General features: G+C 45.7%; 1 protein-coding gene across 1 annotated transcript in view; it reads left to right on the top strand.

The window, feature by feature from the left end:
• Positions 1–2,870: 2,870 nt before the first annotated feature.
• MED12L (mediator complex subunit 12L) overlaps positions 2,871–20,942 on the top strand; it is a gene marked incomplete at both ends in the record, with an annotated part of 153,517 nt that continues 135,445 nt past the window's right edge. Inside the window, 7 exons of the mRNA XM_082320657.1 lie at positions 2,871–2,969; positions 9,844–9,948; positions 11,814–12,005; positions 13,891–14,050; positions 17,305–17,474; positions 18,148–18,258; positions 18,688–18,957. Coding sequence (XP_082176783.1) covers positions 2,871–2,969; positions 9,844–9,948; positions 11,814–12,005; positions 13,891–14,050; positions 17,305–17,474; positions 18,148–18,258; positions 18,688–18,957 — 1,107 coding nt within the window. The remainder of the gene's footprint in view (positions 2,970–9,843; positions 9,949–11,813; positions 12,006–13,890; positions 14,051–17,304; positions 17,475–18,147; positions 18,259–18,687; positions 18,958–20,942) is intronic.

Genomic DNA, 20,942 nt, shown 5'->3' with positions numbered 1-20,942 from the left:
AAACACCAGGAGTGATGAGGACCCACAGCAATGTGCATTTTAGCAGGAACACCTGTGGGAAGTCTGCATGTTGGCTGGAGTCAGCTGCAGTCCAGACAAGTGGTGCCATTTGTCCCTTACTACCATGAGAACTGAATAGACCTGCAAGTGTTAAAAATGAGATGTTCTTGAAGAAAGCATATAAGCAATAATTAATGCAATATTTTCAGAAGTTACCTTCTATTTTTAGCTAGCATCAGCAAAGTCACAGCAAATAACAAGAATTTAGTCATGATGGTTAAAAAAAAATACTATGAACCAGTATTTGCTATTCTTCCTTATTCAGAGCTTATTCTTCAAATTCCCATACTAAAGTGGTGGCTTAAGGCACTACTCATTGGACTAAAGGTGACATGAAATACTTGTTACCCTCTGAACAGAGGCAGCTCAACCAAACCTGGCTCCCCTGGCAGTGTTTCTGGAAAGAAAAACAAACTAAAACTCCAGATCAGAATGTTTGCAGACTTGAGGGTTCAAAAAAACCTGGATTTGAACCTGCACTTCAAACATCAGTGACTGAGCTGAGGACTGGAGCAATGGATAGTGTATAGCCAGATCTGTGACCCCGATCTATGGACTTTGTGGGGCCAGTCTCTACTGGGACACTTGCGCTACAGAGGTGCTGTAAAATGCAGGCAATCAACACAGAACAGCGAGTACCATTATGAGATTGTCAGACCATTCTGCATGACAAAAACCACCAGAAGACTGCGACCTGTGTGTTCAAATATATCAAGATGTGTTTGACAAAGTCTCGGGAATAAAATGTAATGATACTATCTTAAAAAATGCATGATATTAATCTTCCCAAAGCCAGGGATCACAGCACTGATCTAGTGTGCCAATGTAACTTATGAAAAGCTCTGAAAGATTTTTATCCACTAGTGGAGTGAAGAAAAAGTTGACAAATGCTGCTGGTCTTTGGAGCGTGCCCTTGGATCACATACAAAGTCTGATAAACCTGTCAAGGAAGGCATCTCAGAGCTAGATTTTAAAGTTTGAAGATCTCAGACTTGTTGGTCCTTGCCTTTGGTGAACAACACAACGGGATGGATGAAAAGTAATTCAGTAACCAAAAGTGACAAAGATTTAAATAGAAGATGTATTAACAAATATGAGAGTGTAGGGCATTACTATCCTACTTTATTGCTATCGCCTAGTTCAGCCTCAGCTTTTAAGTTATCTGTGGTTTGATTACAGAATTGCTTAGAGACAAAAGAAATGTGGTTTGCCTGTATTTCCTGTTCTTGTCCATACTAAGTTCAAACATAAGCTCATTTGTAGAGTGCTGCTGTTAATTTTATTTAGACTTATTTGCAACTGACTGTCTAATCTTGTATTTCCAAAGTACCTTGTGTTTGTACTGTCCTGGAGATGTAGCACAAGGAGTGGATCCAGCAGAAATAATGGGTAGAAAGGGAGGGAAAAAAAGTTTTCATGCTTGCTTACTGTAATGCTAATACAGGAAGGCACCTACCACTCCAACACCTAAGGAGATGGCACCTATACTGAGAGAGGGGAATGCGTTCTGCATAGCAGGACACTAATTGCAGGCTGTGATTGAGACTGCAGCCCTGCTTCAGGGAGGTAGGCAAGTACAAGACGTCCACCTGCATGCTGGAAAAGGGAGGACCCCTAAAGATTTAATGTTGTTTTACTTTTGTTTTGAGGATTTGTTAATAGGAACTGTACCTCTGTTGAGATCATGTTTCCTGTTTCCCTTGGCTGATCCACTGGGACCAGTGCATCTGTCCGGGTGGTACAGACTGGCCCCTGGGAGCATCCTCTGGGAATCGTGGAGCAGTGTTCCTCCGTTGCCCTGTGCTGGGAGCAGCAGCTGAAAGATGGACTGAGCGACTTGCCCAAGGGCCACCCAAGGCTGCAGCCCCAGAGGGGACATGGTCACCGCTCACGGACCAGTGCAGTGGCTCTCTGTAGTCATTTGGTGCCTGTGGGAGCGGGGTTAGGCTCTCACAGACCCCAGGCAGCAGAGCAAGAGGGAAGGGGTGCCCTTTGCTCCTCTGCTTGGCCTCGCACCACTGGAGCAGAGTGCGGGGCTCTGCCTCGGGACAGGAGTGGGTGGAAAATGGGGGGAGGCTTTGCTGCACCCTCCTCCTCAGCTTGTACCCGGGACCTAAAACTCCTCCTGGGAAGAGGAGAGACCGCTTGTGCCTCCGGGGCAGCGGGGGGAGCCGCAGGAGCAGCCGCCGGGCGGCTCAGCCGGGTGCCGGCCTCCTCGCCGCCGGAGCCTGGGCGGACCTGCCTCGTCCGCGGCGGGCTGTTATCTTATTTATTAGCGTTATTTATCCGCTAAAATGAACGGTATTAAAAATGGCAAGAGACGATAGGGTGAAGGCGCGGGTGCTGCGTCCCTGCGGCTGGAAGGGGCGCGGAGGGAGCAGGGCCGACCGCTCCGCTCCCCGCAAAGAGCCGCCCCCGCCAGGGCCGCGCCCCAGCCCCTCCTCGCCGTCCCCCGGGGCAGCTCGGGGGTCCCCGGCCGCCGCCGCCGGCCCCCAGCGCCGTGCCCGGCGCGGCGTTCGGCCCCGCCATCGCCCGGCTGCGGTGCGGTGGGCAGCGCGGGGGCCGGGCCGCCGTGCCCGCGGCGGGGAGGGCTCGGGGCGGCCCCGGCCGGCACCTGCCGCGGCAGGGAGCGGGGCGGGGTGGGGTGGGGTGGGCCGGCCGCGCCGCCCCCGCGCCCGTCCGCCGCCGCGACGTGCAGCCCGCCCCCGGCGCGGCGGGGGTGAGGCGGGGGGCGAGCCGCCGAGTGCTGCTCCCTGGCGCTCGGAGCCCGCTCCAGCGCCCGCCCGCCGCGCCGGCGAACATGAGCGATCATGGCCGCCTTCGGGCTCCTCAGCTATGAGCACAGACCGCTCAAGCGGCCGCGCCTGGGGCCGCCCGACGTCTACCCGCAGGACCCGCGCCAGAAGGAGGTGAGACCGCCCGCGCCGCGCCGTGCCCGCGGCGCCGGGGCCCGGCCGCCAGCCCCGCGCCCGCCCCCCGCCCGCGGCGGGCCGCCGCCCTCGCCTCCCGGCCCGGCGCCTCCGCCGAAACTTTTGAGCGGCGCCGGGCGGCCGCGGAGCCGCCCGCTGACTTGCATTTTCTGCGGCGAGGCGGGGGCGGCGGTGCCGCTCATCGTCACCTCGGCGCCCTCCCCGCGGCCCGGCCGGCACCCGGGCTCGCCCTGCGGGGCGGCGGTGAGGCCAGCGGGGCAGAGGGGCCGGGCCGCCAGCCGGGCCGCCTGCCGTGAGGGACGCGGGCCTGTGAGGGGCACAGCCACCTGCCGTGAGGGGCACCCCTAGCCCGTGAGGGGTGCGGATCTGTAAGGGGTACAGCCACCTGCCGTGAGGGGCACCCCTAGCCCGTGAGGGGTGCGGATCTGTAAGGGGTACAGCCACCTGCCGTGAGGGGTACGGACCTGTGAGGGGTACCCCCGGCCTGGGGGGGTACCCCTGGCCTGTGAGGGGTACCCTGCTGTGAGGGCCAGGTACCTGTACCAGGTACACAGCACCTTGCTATGAGGGCCACCGCTAGCCCGTAAGGGCCATGGGCCTGTGAGGGGTACAGCCACCTGCTATGAGGGCCACCGCCAGCCCATGAGGGCCATGGGCCTGTGAGGGGTACCCCTGGCCTGTGAGGGGTACAACTACCTGCCATGAGGGCCACCACCAGCCCATGAGGGCCATGAGCCTGTGAGGGGTACAGCCACCTGCCATGAGGGGCACCCTGGCTTGTGAGGGGTATGGGCTGTCCGGAGGGTGAGAGGTGGCACCGGCTGGGGTGAGCGTGGGCCTGCTGAGCTGCCCACCCGTGTTTCTGACCTGACAGCAGGGACACATCATTGGAGGAATGAAAGGACTGGAGGGTTTTGGAGGTCGGGAAATGTAGTCGAAAGCACAGGGTGGAGGTGAGTGGGGCTGTAGCTTGTACTCTTGCATCAGGCTGTGGCTGTCCTACTCCTGGGTACCACAACCAAACCCACGGAGACCCACCGTCAGTCGGTGCTGGGGGCAAGCGTGTAGCTCGGGCGGGTGCTGTGACATGGCTGGCACATCCAGCAAAGCCGTGGGGTTGGTTGTAGGCTCTCCCCGGCTTCCTAGTCTTGCTTCTGGGCCGCCGGCCCTCCGTAGGTGGGTGGAAGAAGCCTCTGGTAGGGTTTTGTGAATGGGATGTCTCCCAGCAAGGTCAACGGGTCTCTCTGAGATTTACCTCGCATGCCGTGTTGTGACTCGTACGTGAAGCCGTGTGCTCCAGATACCTCTGTCTCCTCTCCTGCGTGGTTGGTCTGGGATGTCCTGTTCTGCTGCTGCTCTGGCTGTCTTCTGTCCCGGTGAATTTGGCGCTAATAGAAGTCATCAGGCTGACAATAAGGATGAGCTCCAGGTAGATGGAGCAAGTACAGCAGGGCAGCCATGCAATGCTCTTTGTGCTTTCCTTTCTTCCTGGTCTGTTGTCGTTTTGTTGAGACTTCCAGAAAGGAGGCTAATTAAGGGTAATTTGTTAGTTGTTTATGAGCATTATCATCTGGTTCACTATGCTGGAGAGCGCTCATTGGAGAGTGGCTACTGGTCAGTGCTGGTTGAGAGGAGCTTGTACAACACGCAATAAAAGATGCGTATTCAAGTCCATTACCAATCCTTTGAGACATATCTCATTTTTTTGACCTCTAACATCTTTCTGGCTTTTCACCTTTCTGCTGCTACTCATCATACTTACAAACTTGATGATTATGGTAACTAGAAATATTTCTCTAACGTGTATTTTTTATGCGTGACCATGACCAGGCTTGCAGAACTGCATCTGAACTCAGCTATGACAGTGTATGGAGATGAATTTTTAGCTCTGGACTGTTGCATATTTTTAGTCAGGTGCTGGATTGATTCTTGCAGACACATTTATAAATATGCAGCCGGTTACAATAAGAATGGAAGTGGCAAGTGCCCAGATGGTTAATATTTAAAATATGTTACATGGGTGCATTAGTAAACAGAAAATAGCTGCAACAGGCTCATTGTTATTTGCCATAAAGTAATTGATTGAAATGTGGCTTGGGGAAAGTCTTCATTCCACATGTGTACGGGCGGTGTTACTGTGCGTTGCACGGGGCGTTTACAGGATACAGTCCTGGGGCATTCCAGCCTTTGGGCTGGTGAAGTCTGTCTATCATTTGAAAAAGGAGACAAATGTGGAGTTACAGGTCCTAGTAGAGGTGGGGATGGGCTGTCTGGTGACATTGGTGTTGCTGACCGTCACCTTGTGCTTTTCTAAATTCCCTCTCAGCTAGGAGCTAGCACCTCCAGGGACCCTGGGCTCTCATGCTCCAGACGCAGCTCCTGAGCCCATTCACCTGAGCGCCAGGTGGAAATCTGCATCCTTTGCAAGGTCCCCTCATGAAAAGCTTGGGGTAACAGCCCCTGAGCGTTGGCGTGTGCCCTGTGTGCAGAATGCTCTCTGCAGAAATAAGGGGGTGGCAGAAGGGAAGTCTTCAAATTGCATAGCACATAGCTTCTGCTTCAATGCAGTTACCTGCTGGAGCTGCTTTTAACACATGATACTGCTCTAAAAGAGAAAGATTAGGAGGAATTAGCTTTCCTTGTCTTTCTGTAATGTGTTTTCTTTGCAAAGCGCTGTCCAGTGTTCACATATTTTCTCTGTAGAATCAGCAATCCCTGCTGCTGATTGTGGAGCAAAAGGTAGGTTTGGAAATCCTGCCCTGGCAGGAGCATCTGAAGGCAGGTGTTAGAATCAGCTTTTTTTTTTTAACACTTCCAGTGCTCTAAATTGTTGTGTCTTCCTAAGATGGATAAAATGTAATGCAAATTGTGTTTATTGCAAGCCAAAGATATAACCACTGAATGTACCATACCATCAGGGCCAGATCCTGATGATTTTACTCATGGCTAACGCTTTTAACTTCAGTTGAATCCAGTTCCAAAGTACAAAAAAGCACAATCGACACCATTTTATGCTGAGAAATAGCCTTCAGACAGAAAGAATTTCATTGCCTTCTCCACACATAGGGAACAGGGTTTGACCCTTCCAAGGCTCAATTCTCCAACGTCTGCAATCACCAGTAGCCCAGACCACCTTCTCACCGGTACGGTGAGTATAGCAGTTGAAATTTCTGTCAGAGAGGTCTCTCCAGTATTGTCCTCCTTATGCCAGTTGGGAATAGACCTGTCTTTCTGCACCCTTCAGTATTATAAGAGACCAGTCTTCCTTCTTGCTCTCAGCATGGTTATAACATTGCCAGTATGTCATCATCTTAGTCTCTGGCAAAAGTTGCTTCTGTCTGTGGTTGGCTGTTAGGTATGGCTAATCCTTGTTCCTGACTTCTGAGCTGTTGATTTGGAGTGGATAATGCTGCTCTAAATATCATATAGAGCTTGTTTAGTAATCTATATCTGGCACAGTATTTTATACGGTCTCTTTTAGGGAGTTACTTTTTTGATCTCGTCATTCAAACCAAGCCCAACATAGCGGAAGCTGAGCATGAGTGGAAGGTTTATGCTGCAGCAGCTACACCACAGGTTGAAATCCTGGACCTTCCTGCAGAGGATTTGGGTCTCCAGGCTAATGCTATGGTTGCTCCAAGCTGCTGAAAGTGGGTCCCCTGTTGTAATAAAGAAACATGAAGCAAAAGATGGAGCATGTGAGAGGGTCTAAAAGTAATGACTGGTTAAAAAGATCCAGTTTGCTGCTTTCATGAGTTTAATATGGACTTCTTTTAAATTTGTCTTCTGAAGGGAATTTTTGAGGTTAGGGAGAAAAAGAATGCCTTTCAAAAAATTCCTTGGTTTTGACTGTCAAATAGTGTCGGTATAGCTCTATACATTGTCTGTTTGCTCAGCTTAGATGTCAGAATAAACTGGCCCGTTCCTAGTTTTTCAAAACCTTTATACATTGTTAGCTTTCTGCTTTTCTCTTACTGGCTCGGTGCTGCAGTAAGCAAGTGTAACTGCAGTAATAAGGAAGCAGGAGAATGCTTAAGTTGAAAGAGCTCATTCCTATTCATTAAAAGCAAGTTAATATGGAATTACACAGTTCAGAACACCCAACAATGCCTCAATGCTTGATCCTGACAGTCGGTTCATTTGTTCTCGGTCTAGATTTGAGTGCCCTGACTGCAGCCGGCTGGGTAGGTGCCACAGGTGGCCTCCTCTGAACCCGCTTTGCAGGAGTCGCAGCTGCGATGGAGTGAAGTAATGCATGCAGACTTAAGTTGGGGTCTGACTTCTCGCAGAGGTGACGATGCTCAGCTCCTGTGAACATCGGCCTGAATTTGTCGGGCTTTCTTTCTGTGAAGATATCTGTCTGTACGTGTTGTGCTCACAAACGGAGTGCTGCGGACATATTGATGGTCTTAAATATCCCACATGAAACAATTAACTTTCTGAAGCAAATTAACACAATTTGGGCCTGAATGTTCATTTGGCTATTTAAAATTGCAAAAGGGTTTTAAGCCTTGATTGGGCTTGCTTGGGGCCCTGCTTGACATTTTGAAAGGAAGCTTGACATCTCTGCGGGAGCCCAGAGGATCCAGCGTGTTGCAGCGCAGAGCGCCTCACTTAGTGACAGTGTCTGTCTGTGAGAAGGCTTGTGTCTGTCGTTAGGAGAGGGCTTGCAAACCAAGCCAAGTGAAAGCGGGCTTAACCCTGGTACATTCATTATTGTACAACGTAGCTGTGCTGGTGTTCCGCCTGTTTGTCCAGGAAACTTTCCCCTCTTCTAGGGGACAGCTGTGCACTTGGAAAGTGACCCTGAGCTGTTAATGGAGCTGGCGTAAGTGAGATGTAATGAGAGCTCCTGTGAACATATAGTTAATTTGTTTGTAAAGGTATCTCTGTGCATTGTGTTCACAGATGACGTGTCTTTTCATTTCTAGTTGGTGTTTGGTTATGCAACTGTGCTATGCTCTCTGTTTAAAATTTCTGAACTACTGCTGAAGGCAGGGAGAAATCTGAGCTAATAATCTGAGCCAGACAAAACCAAAACACTGATGTGTTTGTGTTGTCAGTCCATCCGCAGCTTGTTCCTACAGTGGTGGTAGATATAGCAGTACAACATACGGTTCTTAGTTATTTTCAGCATAATGATATCTAGACAGCTTTTTTCAAAAGAGGAGAAGTTTAAAGATAACAGAACTGGGGTCATCTGTGGAAATGGCACTAATAGTAACATACATCTCCATCTGTTTGCCATTTACCTTTTCTTTATTTGCTTGTAATATCTTTGATCACTTTCATCTCTGCCTTTATCTGTGTTTTCAAGGCTGTCTTGGGGATAGTGTGGGTGGAGGATTGTTCCAGCACTTCTTGTTGATTTCATTTAAAATTCAGATGAGGCTTGCTAACTTCATAAACCCTAGAGAGCTTAGATTTCTTCTAAATACATTACTGTCTTCCGTGTTGCTCCCAAACTTTGTGAAAATACTGAAAAGCAAAATGCATTGCAAAGCGTAAGAGAATAAACCAAATGGAAGCTTCTGGGTCACTGTCTGCCCAAAACTAGTAATAAAATAATCTAAAATAAAATTGTGTCATTCTTAACTTTATTTTCTCCTATTTTATTTGCTTGGTTGTACAGCAGTCACTCTTCGTTTTCATAGGTTATTTTACAGTCATCTTGGGGACTGTTCCAATATCTCACCCAGTACCAGTGGTCTGTGGACCACTTGAGCTTGTGTAGAGTACCCTTGGTGGGAAGTAACTGATGTGCTGGGGCAGGTCTGTGCCTTCTCTTCAGAGGGAGATTAAGAAAAACAGACAAGCCAAGTTCCCATTCATCTGGTGTAGGTAAACCTCAGTCTGACAGGCGTGTGATCCTGAATAAGTGAATAAACTGCACAGCCTCCATGGAAGAATATTAACTTTGGTGAAGGTACGGAGTGAAGATAGGGAAGGATGTGGCTTGCTTAGGCAGTTATATTCTGCATTTGTGAAGGCTCAGATACCTGTTTGCACCTAATGCTACTGACCCCACTTCTGTCTGTTCTGTGTTCTTGCTTGCCAGCTAAGCCTGCTTAAATACTGATATGCAGCAAAATGAACGTGTGTTGGTAGTGTAGTAGGAGACTAGTAATGCTTCCGCTGTGAAAGTAACTCCAGAAGAAGCGGGAACAGGGACAGATGTTTCCTTGAAATTGTTTCTGCTAGCCGTGGCCTGTTTCTTATTTCAGTAGAGATTCTCAAATGGTGGTCGTGAGGCCACAAACTGAAGTAATAATGTTTTAAACTTCAACAAAACAATGATGCAAAAATTTTTTTGTGCTGGGAGAAGGAACACGTAGGGTTCTGGTGGTAACAAGGGGTGTGCAGCAGCGTTCTGCTGTGGAGCGATGCAGGTGGTTCCAGTGATCCGAGTGTATCTCGAGGAGAGGAGGATGCGCTGTTCTCCCTCCGCTGGTCAGGATGGCTGGTGACTGGCACCACTTTCATGAGGGAGATTTAGGGCTGGGTGCTGGGGAGCCCTCCAGGTTTTATGAAGGCTGTCAAGGCCTTGTTTCCTGCTACCCTTCTTATGGGCAGCAACCCTCTTTCAGCAAACCAAGTGGCATCCTTATCAAGTTATGGCCTTGAAGTCTATAGTAAGGTGAACACTTAATGGGGACTGGAGGGGGTAGGAGGGGCATCGTGTTCCCCTTCACTGAAATCCCGTGAATGTGCAAAGTGCTTTGAGGGTTCAGGTGAAGGCAGGGTGTGACATACTAGCAAATACGTAAATTTTCTTTATAAAAACATGCTTCTCAGAATGATTTGACTTCTAAAATTGTCATTTCATTTTTTGCCCTTAAAACACTCTTTGCAGGATGAACTCACTGCAGTGAATGTAAAGCAAGGCTTCAGTAATCAACCTGCCTTCTCTGGAGATGAGCATGGATCTGCTAGAAATATTGTCATTAATGCTTCAAAGGTAAGACAGGGCTTTGTGGTTTGAGTATACTTGTTGAAATTGGAACCAAGCTGGCAGTGGTTGTGCTTGGTTCTTGACTGCTTTGCTTTCTCGTTGGAAGTCTTCGTATTAAAGTTAATTACAGAACTAATATAAGAATGCTGAGCTGTGTTTCTGCTACCTAGTGTTATCAGTCGTCAGAGGAAAACATGGATGCCAAGAACAAAACATAACTAGCATACTTCGTTGTAGAAGAGACATTCATTTTTGCTCCTGTTCTTTTATTTGCTTCACTTACGAAGACAGTAGTGACTCCTTTCCTGAAAGTCCCTAGTGTTTACACATCTTTAAATTGCTTTGGTCTTGTATCTGTTTCATCAGGCTGTTTTCTGCCAGGAGAAACTGGTCGCTGTGGTCCAGGTCTCTTGGAAATATATTCTTGGATTGTTTAGTGAGATTTAACTTAGCTCTCCTGTGTTGGTTTTTTTTTTTTTTTGAGAGTCAAAGAAGTGTGAGATACAAAAGAGCAATAAAAATAACTAAAATATTAGTTACTATCCTCCAAATTGATAATAATACCTTTTTAGAAAAAAAAAGTCCCGTATTTCTTTGAGTGATCTGTCCAGATTCATGTACTCTTTTTTTTCTTCCCCACCCCCCCCTTTCCTTAGTGGGAAAGCATGAAGAAATATTTTTGAAGGAGAATGTTATCAAGAAGCTTATAGAAATGTTTTCAGACAAAGTAATTTTCTGCTGTTTGACTTTTAAAATATATAACTTTTTACAGCTTATTGGAAAATGTGAATTTACTTATACAGTGATGCTCTTTTATTTTAGCAGGAGAAGAGATACAAGTAAATGACAGGGTTGCTGGTTTTGAAATGTTAAAGGTTTTCCTGTTACATTGTTCTGATTTTGTTTTCTAGGATTGCTACCTGCAGGCACTTTCTGTCTTATATTCTAATTATTCGTGTTTTGACATTGAACATAACTGTTTGAAAAATAAAACAGAAATTGGCAAGGAAGTGCTTATAATTATTTGAAAGATTTAAGTGTAGAATTACCAAAATAAGTTCAGTATCTCCTAAAAGCTTTTTATCGATTTTAAAATTACCCAACTATGAATATATTTATTAGAAAATCAAACATCTTATTCTTACTGACAGGCCTAAAAATTAATTTCTATTGTAGTAATTTTGAAAAGCAGATAAGCTTACATGGGAAGTAAAACCTCTGTTGGGCTTTTTTCTGCTGTTTTGGGATTGAAAGTACTGGGGAAGCAAATCTTACAAAGTTTTTCATTCTGGAGGTATTGAGTGGTAGTGGAGGTGTTTTGAATAGAAGTCAGAACAGTTCCTGGCTTATCCGAATCTTTGAAGTTTTGCCTGCTGTAACTGATGATGGAAAGACAATGGATGCGGTTCTTGTGACAGTGGAGTTTGTTCTAAATAGAAGTGTAAAGCATGTATTTACACACTTCATGGTATAGTAAAGTGTAGAAGGGGAGGAATGTTCCGAGACACTCTTAGAATGCACTGAATCGGGGCCTAAATCTGAGACACTCCTCTGTTGGAGGGATGTGGCTCTGGGCATGCACCGTGGCCCGTCGTGAATGGCAGCTCCATCTCTGAGGCCTGGTCGTCTTTGGCTTGGTTTTGCTGACCCGCAGCTTCTATAATGATAATGCAGAAGTGTTGCACGGGTGCTTAATATCATGAATCTCCATCTCCTAGCTGCAGGGAATTACAGAGTAATCTTATTAGATTGATAGCCTGGACTAGAGTGATGACTACATCTATTCAGATGGAAATCCTTTGTGCGTTAATGTATGATAGATGCTTGCTTACTGGGTTGTCATGTACGTTTTGCTTTTTTTTCCCCACCAGATTGGCGCTTACTTTAGCAGCATATTAGCGGAAAAGCTAAAACTTAACACTTTCCAGGACACAGGAAAGAAGAAACCACAAGTAAATGCCAAAGACAACTACTGGCTAGTTACTGCTCGGTCTCAGAGTGCAATTCACAACTGGTTCACGGATTTAGCAGGAAGTAAACCACTGACTCTTTTAGCAAAAAAGGTATCAAAATACTCCTTTCTCTCTTTCTTGGATATTGGATTGTACTGAATTGGGCTATAAGAATAGGGCAGTATTTCTGAACACGCTGGATGTCGAGTGGTGCTGGAGGCAGCTGCTGCTCTGCAGCATGTTCCCTCTCTGCAAGGAGGGTGCCTGGTCAAAGGGGAACTTTGATCTAGCTGGTAAAAAGTTCCTTTGAATGACTATTTTTTAGCTCAGGCATGTTTATCTTGTTGACAGCCAGATTCTTTGCCTGTACGCTTCACTTCAATGGTCTCTTTCTCACGCAAAGGAACAGTTTACAGACATTCTCTTGCCTGGCAAGGAAATAATCGGTTAGGAAGCTGATGCATTCTTAAACGAACCTGCTTGCTAACTCCAATCCCTTTGCACGCTCTTCACATTTAATTTGTATTTGTATTGACAATCTTTGTTAAACAGTCTTATTAGTTTCATTCTTGTTTAAGTTTCCAATTAAGGAGAAGAATCCTTGCTGCTTTGTAGCAGTCTTTATGTAACTGGAAAAGGCAATTTTGAGCTACCTTTTTTGGATACTGCATGCTGTTAAGAACAGCAGTACAAGTTAAATTTGAAGTGGTCCTTAAAACTCATCCAGGGTGGTGTCTAGAACACAGTAACAAAGTTGCTGTTATTCATGCCTTTCTTTCCTGAAGCTCTGTGTACAAGCAACTAATCTTACAGTATCTGGGAGTTATTCTGAGTACAAATTAAACTGCAATAAGGAATTCTTATTCCAAGACTATTGAGCATAAATGGACCAAAATAACAGAAGGTACAAGTTTCACCAGTTTTTGGTCTGTTGCCATGCAGTTGGTGAATAATGTGTGCTGTTTTGCCACCAATACAGCCACCAGAAAAACAAGAGCTTTGCTGTGGCAAGCATGCCACCAACTTAAGTTTCTAACTTTCTGAGAGGTTAATTTTGTGGACAGAAGTGCTAAAGAGATTTCTTTCATTATTTAAGATTTTTTTAAATAATCAGATTTATAAACCTGCTGATAACAGTAAATAAGCATGTTAAGAACACTGTGAAATTGATTGTGTAGAGTCCCTAGACTGACCACTGAGGAGCATTACAGGAAAGGCTTAGTGCTTTGTTAGCTGCTCTCTTCAGCACTGATGCACCTCTGTTCTCCAGGCACTCTGTTAGAAAGGTTGAGTACGCTTGAAGGAGTAATGAGGATTTTGTGGTAGGGGATAGTAAGTGTAGCATTTGTGCCTCCGCTCCCTTCTGTCTCCACTGGGTATGAAATGTCTTGTTCTCATATATGTTCCTTTAAAAATGCATTTTAAAATTATTCTACCTTTATGCAGAAAGGTGTAAGGATTGCTGTGACAGAATAGCGTGACTTTTCACCTGGAAGTGTTGTGGGACCAGTTGTGTGTGTGGCCAGTGCAGGCAGTATTAGGTGGCCAGGCTGTGTTGCCCTGGTGCGCTCTGGTTATTATGGACTTCTCTGAACCAGGTACATCAGTGAAACGGGCAGTGTCTGTGTAATTGAACTCTTACCCAAAACCTGGATATATTTCCATTTTCCAGGGAGGATCAGCTTGCAGGACTCTATCTGGATGCCTTTGGCTGTGTCAAGACGTTTGCTAGTGGCCTTTCAGGCATCTCTGAGTGGGGGAAGGATGCTCCTGGTGAAACCTGGGGGAAGTGCGGGGCAGTATCTCTTTTTTGTCAAGTCCCTGTTTCTATGTGTCTAGACAATAGGTATTGTTAGTGTAGTGGCTTCCTAGGTTGGTGAAGAGGTCAGCCGCTCGCCAGGTAGTGCGGGGTTGAGCAGAGGAGGCCTGGGCTAACCCGCAGGTGCCCGCTGCTGTTCGGACTGTGTGCTATAACTTGTTTCCTGTTTCATTTCAGGTTCCTATTCTCAGTAAAAAAGAAGATGTTTTTGCTTACTTAGCAAAATATTCTGTGCCACTGTTGCGAGCGGCATGGCTGATCAAAATGACATGTGCCTACTACGCTGCTATTTCTGAAGCTAAAATCAAGAAACGCCAGGCCACTGACCCAAATATTGGTAAATAAACATCTCTAATGTCTAAATACATAATAATAGCTGAAGAGGCCTGCTCCTCTTGTTCTTGGCTTTGGTGTTACTAGGAGTCCAGAGAGGAATCTTTGTAGTGGGAAGGGGAATAAAAATTCTTTTAAATCAGTTTTGCTTAGAAATGTGTGTCAAAGAGTACAAAGAGCCATGCAGCATAAATACTGTCCTGTTGGCTGCTTCTCCTCCCAGCTGATTCCTCCCTAAATCTCCAGGCGCAGCATCTGAGGAGTTGACTGTGATGCATCTTCACCGCCAACACCGGTCTCTGCGGGGCTGGCAGGAGTAGCAAAGGTTGTGCTAAGATAACTGTTACCAGGGAACATGAACAGAACTGCTAATTTAGAAAGCCTGGAATGAAATGTGAATTTCAAAGCTTATTTATTAGGACATAGGTGGCAATGTATTTATTTTAAGTACTAACCTTAAATGACACTGTCTGGCACCAATCCAGTGGGCCAAGCAGTGAACACCTTTAAGGTGCTTAAAGGTACTTTAACTATTACCAAAGTTGTAGTTTTACTCTCAATTTACATACGCTACCTACAGCTCTTCTACTGTCTGGAATGAACGCTTTCCTTCTTTGTCCTCAAAATAACTGTGCTCAGAACAGACAACTTCACTGCTGTTTAGCAGCATCTCCATAGTGCTGTGAGAAATGTCTGCTTCTTCCTGCCAACTCATTCTGTTGTTTCTTTCAAACTTTGCTTTGTGTTTCTTTGTTTGTTTGTTTAAAATTATTTGTAGGCTCGTAACACTAGTTCTCACTCTGAGTTCCTAGTTAAAGCCCCAAAAGTGTATTTTCTAGCAAACATCCTATGTTTGTTCTTTGGTGATACTTTTAAAATATTTTTAAAAATCAGTCTGATTTTTAGAGACAGACAGCAAGGGGGAGGCAGTGTGTGTGGCTGGCAAGAAGGAAAAGAGACACCTGCCCAGGTATCAAGTCAGGTTGTTGCCTCCGTTGGTTTATGAACTCTGGGAGGCTGCTGTTCTGGGGCTAGCTTCTCTGTAGTGAGGTCAGTGCTCTTTTGGTGGGAGATTAGCACAGTTCCCTACTCCTCTTCTGACACGGGATGAGTTCAGGCTCCTTTCAGCTGTTTTGTCACTGCCAGGCGGGGCTGGGTGACTTGCTCTTTCCTTCTCTCAAATTCCCCTTCTGTCCTTTGCACCAAGGGATGCTGAAAGAGCTCCCCTCTCCAACCTCTCAGGTTGTCTTCCCTTTTTTGTTGAATGATGTAAGCATTTTTTGGGGTAGACCCTAGCAGGTGGCTCGGAGCAGGCAGCAAGAGCAGGCTGATTGCTTCCCTAATCTGTCGTGAGTAGCTCTGCTAGTGATGAGAGAACATCTGTGGCTTTCCTAGAGGGACCGAAATGGTGATGCTGTGCACCAAGGCCGGGGCTGTTCCTTTGCTTGGGACGCATACTCGTTAGGGTGTAGTTAAAACAAACACCCTCCTTCTTGGTTGTCTGGGAGTGGGGGAGAAAGAAGAGTAAGAAGGAGGTGAGGAAAGCTAAGGTTGCCCACTCTGTTGCGATAAATTGATCTAGACTTAGTTTGCTCTGGCTGGGAGTAGTTGCTCTTTAAAATAAAAGGAGTTTATGCTTACTGGGAAGGTGCAAGGCGGTGGTGTGTGATGGGGGGTAGGCAGGTACTCCTGGCTCTGCTTTGGGCTGGCACCATGGTGGCACCTGCTTCACAGTGAGGATGAATGAAGCCAGTAGGAGTGTCTGTGGGCTGAGGTGCCCATGACTTTTATCAGCAAGTGTTCTGAGGTAGGTTACTGAAGGTTATGTTCTCTGTCCAAACTCCCTGTTTTGCAAAGGTCATTTAGAGCTTTTTGAGAAGTAGTTTGCTGCGTGTTACCGAGCAGCCTTTGACAGTTCCCAAAATGTTTTCTATCTGTGCCTCAGGTAACAGAAAAGCAGTTGCATTGTTTCTAACTCAGTGGCACAGAGATATTGGTAATTGCTTTGGGAAAATTATTCTTTCGTACTGTCACATGAAATAAGTTTGAAGTAGTGGATTTGGAATTGTTTTTCCAAAAGTGAGCGAATGTTTGAAGTAAATGTAGTTAAACTGCTCTATGAAAACACCAAAACCCGCTAGCTCCATACAGAAATTTCAGTGGATGGTAAAGCATTCAACATATAGTCTGTATATGTTGACAGGACTGTCAATTACAAATGCAAAGGGAAAAAAGAATGAATGCATTAGCTGAAGTCTGAAGTGGGTAGTAAACAGCGAAAATAGTTGTGTGTGAGAGTGGTAGTTCCTGTAACTCTGACAGTAAACAGGCTTAGGTTGTCAAAGCAACTGCATTATGTATTCAGAAAAGAGTGCTCTTCTAAAATATGCTGCATGCTGATTAAATACAGCTCTGTCAGATGTTTGTCTCTGAGATATTAACAAATATCCTTGGTTGTTCCAGTTACTGTTAAGAGAATGCCTTCCTTACAATTTCTCTTTTCCCAAAGCTTTATGTATATGACCGAGCAAGTTTACTTCCATTTGCTAATTTCTCCAAGTTATACTAGATACAGAATCACTGCTGAAGCAGAGAGAAAAACTGGTAATTTTTAGTAGGTTTGTGTATCTGCTGAACGACACCTACTGACTTACCTAGGACAAAGGAAAGATAATCAGTCTTACTGGCAGACCTCTGCACTGTGCTGGTCACTCTGACCTAAGAAACTGCTCCTGAGCTTTTGCGTTCTTGTCAGAGTAAAAATCTGGAGGAGCTGTCTGTTTCAGAGTGATTATAGAAAGAACAGTTTTATATCCCATTGCTTGTGCAAAGTCCTGTTGAGTTTTATGTTGGCTATATTTGGAGGGGGAAGGAAGAGGAGAGTAAAGGTCCAGCTGGAAGGAAGTAATGAAGTCCATATATTTTATCTACTTCAGGGCTGTTTTGTGGCTGAATGCTGAAATCTGATGAAAGAGACAGGTGATTCCCCAAAGGCATACCTTGTGTCAGTGCTTTTTACATCATGCTAAGATAGCAGGCTACTTGCACACTTGACAATATGTGTGCTTTGAGACCAATACGCAGGAGAGGCACGTAAGAAGCCCATTAATTTGCAATAGGTGCTGCATTATGCAACTGTAGATTCATGTTTTGGAGGAATATTTTTGATGACAAAGGCAATATAAGTTTGTTTCAATTCTCACTCTGAAAGAAAACTTTTATCACTGGAATTGTTCTAATTGTAAACTTATTTTGTAGAATGGACACAAATTATAACCAGATACCTTCGAGAGCAGCTGGCAAAGGTTGCGGAGTTTTATCATGTGACTTCCAGTCAAGGCAACAGCTCTGTAGTGATGCCTCAAGAGATGGAACAAGCCCTGAAGCAGTGGGAATATAATGAAAAATTGTCATTTTATATGTTTCAGGTAATACTTTAAGAAGTGCATGGATTTTTTTTTTTTTTTTTTTTTTTTTTGAGGTTACCCTTCTTGGAAAGTTCAATTTTAGAACTTACTGGTAGCTTTTGTCATAAGACTTGCATAAATTGTAAATGCTAATTCATTTTAAAGATTTGCTAGCTGAAAAAGCTTTGATTTGCTTAGTGTGCTTGATTGCGATTGCAGCAATGTACTCAATTATTCCATCTCTTCTATATTATCCCATCTTTTAAGAGTGTTTTTAATGATTGTGGATCAGGCTGAGGCTGCTGTGGCACCTGAAGCCTTGGGTGTTGGAGCGGTGGCCTGGCTGTTCAGTTCCACACGGTTCTAGCACAGAATAACTCTCTGGTTATTTCTACCTGAGGATAGAAATAGCAGAAGGGTTGGCAGGAGGGAGTCTATCTGTCAGCAGTAAATCAGGCAGCCCGTTGAATCCCAGCTGCAGAGATCATCGGTGCCGTACGCAATTGCTTCCCTATCCATAGGGCTGCCATGATGGTGGCTGGTTCCTGCACGTGTAGTGGTGGTTGAGGGTCTTGGTAGCTCTGTGCTGACGTGGGTAATGAGAGCTAAACCAGAAACGAAATAAACCTTGTAATTGCACACCTCCTTGTTTAGTGCTCCCAGATATATGATGTGTTGTTTTAAATCCTTTAAGGAAGGAATGCTCGAGAGACACGAGTATTTGACATGGATACTGGATGTTTTGGAAAAAATCAGACCCACTGATGATGATCTTCTTAAGCTGTTGTTGCCGCTAATGTTGCAGGTACATGCATGTTTTAAAGCTAAAATCAATATAAGCGTGATTCATACATGTTAAATGATTTTAATATTTGTGGTGGTAAAATCTATATAAATATTTTTACTTAGGACATTTAGGGAAATATATTGCACGGTGCGTGTTTGGAGTTTATAAACACCTTTAAAATGCTCATGCTTTATAATCCTTAACTTGAATTGGTAGAAGGATTATATTACTGTAACTGCTCCTGGAGGGCAGGTGAAATTTTTAAGAGGCAGAAGTATAGATTTGTGTTTGAGCTGCTCTCTTCTTTTTTAACTTCTGGACTCTTAAATATTTGAGGTGATCCCTTCTAGTTTATGCATGTCCAATGTTAGATTGTTAAAGAAAATGAATACATGGAGTAGACTGTGTAGTAAACTATGCATTTTTTTTTTTTTTTTAAACTTTCAGTATTCAGAAGAGTTTGTTCAGTCAGCTTACCTATCCCGTCGCCTTGCTTATTTTTGTGCCAGACGCCTATCTCTATTGCTAAGCGATGGTCCTAACCTTGTAGCTGCACACTCTCCTCATATGATTATTGGACCAAGTAACCCTCCTCTGGCAGCCCCAAGTCCGACTGCCCCTGGTCCCGTGGTGAGCCCCGTACAGCTGGCCTGCTCAGATTTCCTCTCCTGCCCTCAACACCGTCCACTGGTGTATGGACTTAGTTGTATGCTGCAGGTAGGCCAATGTTACGTTGCTCTTTGTTTTGAAGGCTATAACCATTCAGTTTATTGGAAAACAGAGTGGTTTTTGGGTGTGATAAGGTGTACTAGTTGTGGTGTGAAATGTACCTGCGTCCATTAAAGGGTGAGGACTGAGTGGGTCTGGAGGAGCAGGAGGGTGGATTCTCCACACCAGCTGAGGCACGATGGTGGAACCACCTGAAGAAGCTTGTGCTGCCCGTGTGTCTGTCTGCACCTCTGCTGCAGGAAGGAGCGACTCTGCTGCCAGGGATGGCCAAGCCTTCCCTCTGTGATGGAGTGTTTCTGGTTGCAGTAATGCTCTGTGCATCTCGTCATGTTCTCATCACCAGCAAACCTGCGCAGTTTTGCCAGACCCTGACTGTCTGCTGAGTGCAGCTGGACAGAAGACACCACCATTCTGACTCCTGCAAGCTGTAACCTTTGAGGATTTCCTTGCTTCTTCCAGCTTGTCACCGATGCTGGGTGCCACTGCAGGCCACTTCATTTTGTTTTGTCAGAATTACGAGCAGTTTATATTGCCTTATCAACTTTCACGGTTTTTAAAACTGTGGAACAGAAGAGACTGTTCACTTGCGCTTGTTGCTCGGCAATAGCAGAATTGTCAAGAGAGTAATTATTTTCTAAAAAAAAAAAAAAGGACTTGTATGATGAGCTGTGGTTGTTTGCCTTCCTGAGTGCTGACCTGGTGAGACTTCCTCCAACCCTCCTGCTGTTTGTTCGGTTGTCTGTCTCTGGGGGCTGCACAGAGATGTCCTGGTGGTGGTACCAGGAGTATGCTGATGCTCACAGGATCACAAAATTGCAGAACGGGTGAGGTTGGTAGGGACCTCTTCAGATGATGTCATCCCCACCCCCTCCCCCACCCCAGGCAGGGTCAGCTAGAGCAGGTTCCCCAGGACCATGTCCAGCTGGATTTTTAACATCACCACCACCTCTCTGGGCAACCTGTTCCCGTGCTGGACCACCCCCGTGGTGAAAGAGCACTTTCTTGTGGTATGCAGCTCCCTCTCCGAGAGCTGCTTCTTCCCTGCAGTTATCGCAGTCTGGGAAGTCCAGAGACTGGAGGCAGGCTGGGTTGTATGCAGGGAAGGCTCGGTCGGTGCTGAGGAAAGAAAGTGGGAGAGTATCGGCATCCCTCTCTCTGCTGAGGGTGCGTGAGTCAGGAAGTTCAATCCCATCTGGCTCTCAGCATGCTGTGACTTTTTTCCTCTTGAACATGGATCTGTCCTGGGAATGTCAGCATTTGTCTCCATCCTGGGCTGCTGGGGTATGCTTGTGTACTCTGGCAGCTTTACAGCTTTTCTCTACTAGCAACACAGCTGGTAATCTTTCTGCTCTTCCTCTACTATTTGGGTTTGTGTATGTGTGTGTGTGTGTGTGTGTGTGTTTTCTCTGCTTTTTTTTTCCTACCACTTTTTCTTGTGCTACCAAGCGGGTCCAGAGGACATCCTGGATTCAGACAAGCTCTCTGTCTCTTCAGAGGAGCATTTCTCTAGGCAATGTTTATGCTAAGGTGCTGCTTTGTAATCCAGATCTGGACTGGGGGAGCAGTCTCAAAACTAAACATCTATAACATGAACCAACTTCCATCATTTTAGATGATATTTAAGGTCTGATCCCTAAACACCAAAGCATTCTGCTTTTGCTCTGTACAATACCAAATGCTACAGGGTAATCGGTACCTGCTGACAAGCCGTTGTAGAATGACTGTTTTGAAGCCTGTCAATGCAAAATCTGTAGTTCATGGTGCATTTCAGTGACTCTCTTGTGCTTTAAAATCTTGACAGAAGAGTTGATTTTAATTTCTTAAATTTTGGTTTTTCACATGTAGCTTCTTTCTGTAAGCTGAACACCAAAATTACTACTTTTATCTAAAGTGCGTTCACGTTTTGCAGAAAGGATCTGACTGAAATTAACCTTTGGTGATGTTCTTTGATGATGTTATGAAAGCAATACAAA

The sequence above is a fragment of the Platalea leucorodia genome (assembly GCF_965183815.1).
Source record: "Platalea leucorodia genome assembly, chromosome: 8".
In the NCBI taxonomy this organism is placed as follows: Eukaryota; Metazoa; Chordata; class Aves; order Pelecaniformes; family Threskiornithidae; genus Platalea; species Platalea leucorodia.
Note: the sequence above shows the minus strand (reverse complement) of the source record. Positions and strands in the feature narration are given on the sequence as shown.